Below are 1,181 nucleotides of genomic sequence, written 5' to 3'. Positions count from 1 at the left end.
GAAAGAATAATGAGGAAACATTATTTTATACATTCAACAAATATTTATTAAGCACCTCTTATGTGTCAAAAAATGAGCTAGGCAAAGGGATGTGGGGTGAATGAGGGGGGTTGTGTTCTTATCCTCATGGATCTTTTAAGTTAAGTACATAGTCATCAGAGTCTATGGTAGAATTAACTGCTTCTCTCTTCTTCAGATACCCAAAGATATCTACTTCATTAAAGTCACTATCAATGCTGCCTTATAACAATTGTTCCCTCTCTATTGAAGTCTCTGAGTTTCTCCTGAATTGTTTTGTCAGGTCCCCCAGTTGGCAGCTCTGGCTGTCCCTGCCCCTAAGTCTCCTCTTCCTCCTGGCTGTGGGGGCCAATGCCACCCTCCTTATCACCATCTGGCTGGAGGCCTCCCTGCATGAGCCCAAGTACTACCTGCTCAGCCTTCTCTCCCTGCTGGACACGATGCTCTGCCTCACTGTCATCCCCAAGGTCCTGGCCATCTTCTGGTTTGACCTCAGGCCCATCGGCTTCTCCACCTGCTTCCTCCAGATGTTCATTATGAACAGCTTCCTGCCCATGGAATCATGCACCTTCCTAGCTATGGCCTATGACCGCTATGTGGCCATATGCAAGCCTCTGCACTATCCATCCATAATCACTGACCAATTTGTGGCAAAGGCTGTTGTCTTCATCTTGGCCCGGAATACATTTCTCACTGCTCCTGTGCCCATCCTCTCCGCTCGGCTCCATTACTGTGGAAAAAACATCATTGAGAACTGTATCTGTGCCAACCTCTCTGTGTCCAAGCTCTCCTGTGATAACGTTGCCCTTAACAGAATCTACCAGTTAATTATAGCCTGGACTCTTCTGGGCTCTGACCTCATCCTCATCTTCTTCTCCTACACTTGCATCCTGCGAGCTGTTCTTAGACTCAAGGCAAAAGGGACAGCTGCCAAAGCTCTTAGCACATGTGGCTCTCATTTCATTCTCATCCTCTTCTTCAACACTATCCTGCTGGTTTTTGTTTTCACCCATATGGCCAAGAAAAAGGTTTCCCCTGATATCCCCGTCTTACTTAATGTCTTGCACCAAGTAATTCCTGCAGCCTTCAACCCAATTGTCTATGGAGTACGAACCCAGGAGATTAAGCAGGGAGTTTGGAAATTACTAAAGAGGGGTGGATGA

General features: G+C 46.6%; 1 protein-coding gene across 1 annotated transcript; it reads left to right on the top strand.

Annotated features, from left to right (window-relative positions):
• Window positions 1–233: 233 nt before the first annotated feature.
• On the top strand, window positions 234–1,181 carry LOC101407375 (olfactory receptor 56A3-like). Its single transcript, XM_004418619.1, has one exon. The coding sequence runs from the start codon at window positions 234–236 to the stop codon at window positions 1,179–1,181; it is 948 nt and encodes a 315-aa protein (XP_004418676.1).

This window comes from Ceratotherium simum, chromosome 7, assembly GCF_057802395.1.
Source record: "Ceratotherium simum simum isolate JZ-2026a chromosome 7, ASM5780239v1, whole genome shotgun sequence".
Lineage (NCBI taxonomy): Eukaryota > Metazoa > Chordata > Mammalia > Perissodactyla > Rhinocerotidae > Ceratotherium > Ceratotherium simum.
Note: the sequence above shows the minus strand (reverse complement) of the source record. Positions and strands in the feature narration are given on the sequence as shown.

Excerpts from the sequence above, each read along its gene's own strand:
- LOC101407375 (XM_004418619.1), top strand. The coding sequence starts at position 234 with ATGCTGCCTTATAACAATTGTTCCCTCTCTATTGAAGTCTCTGAGTTT.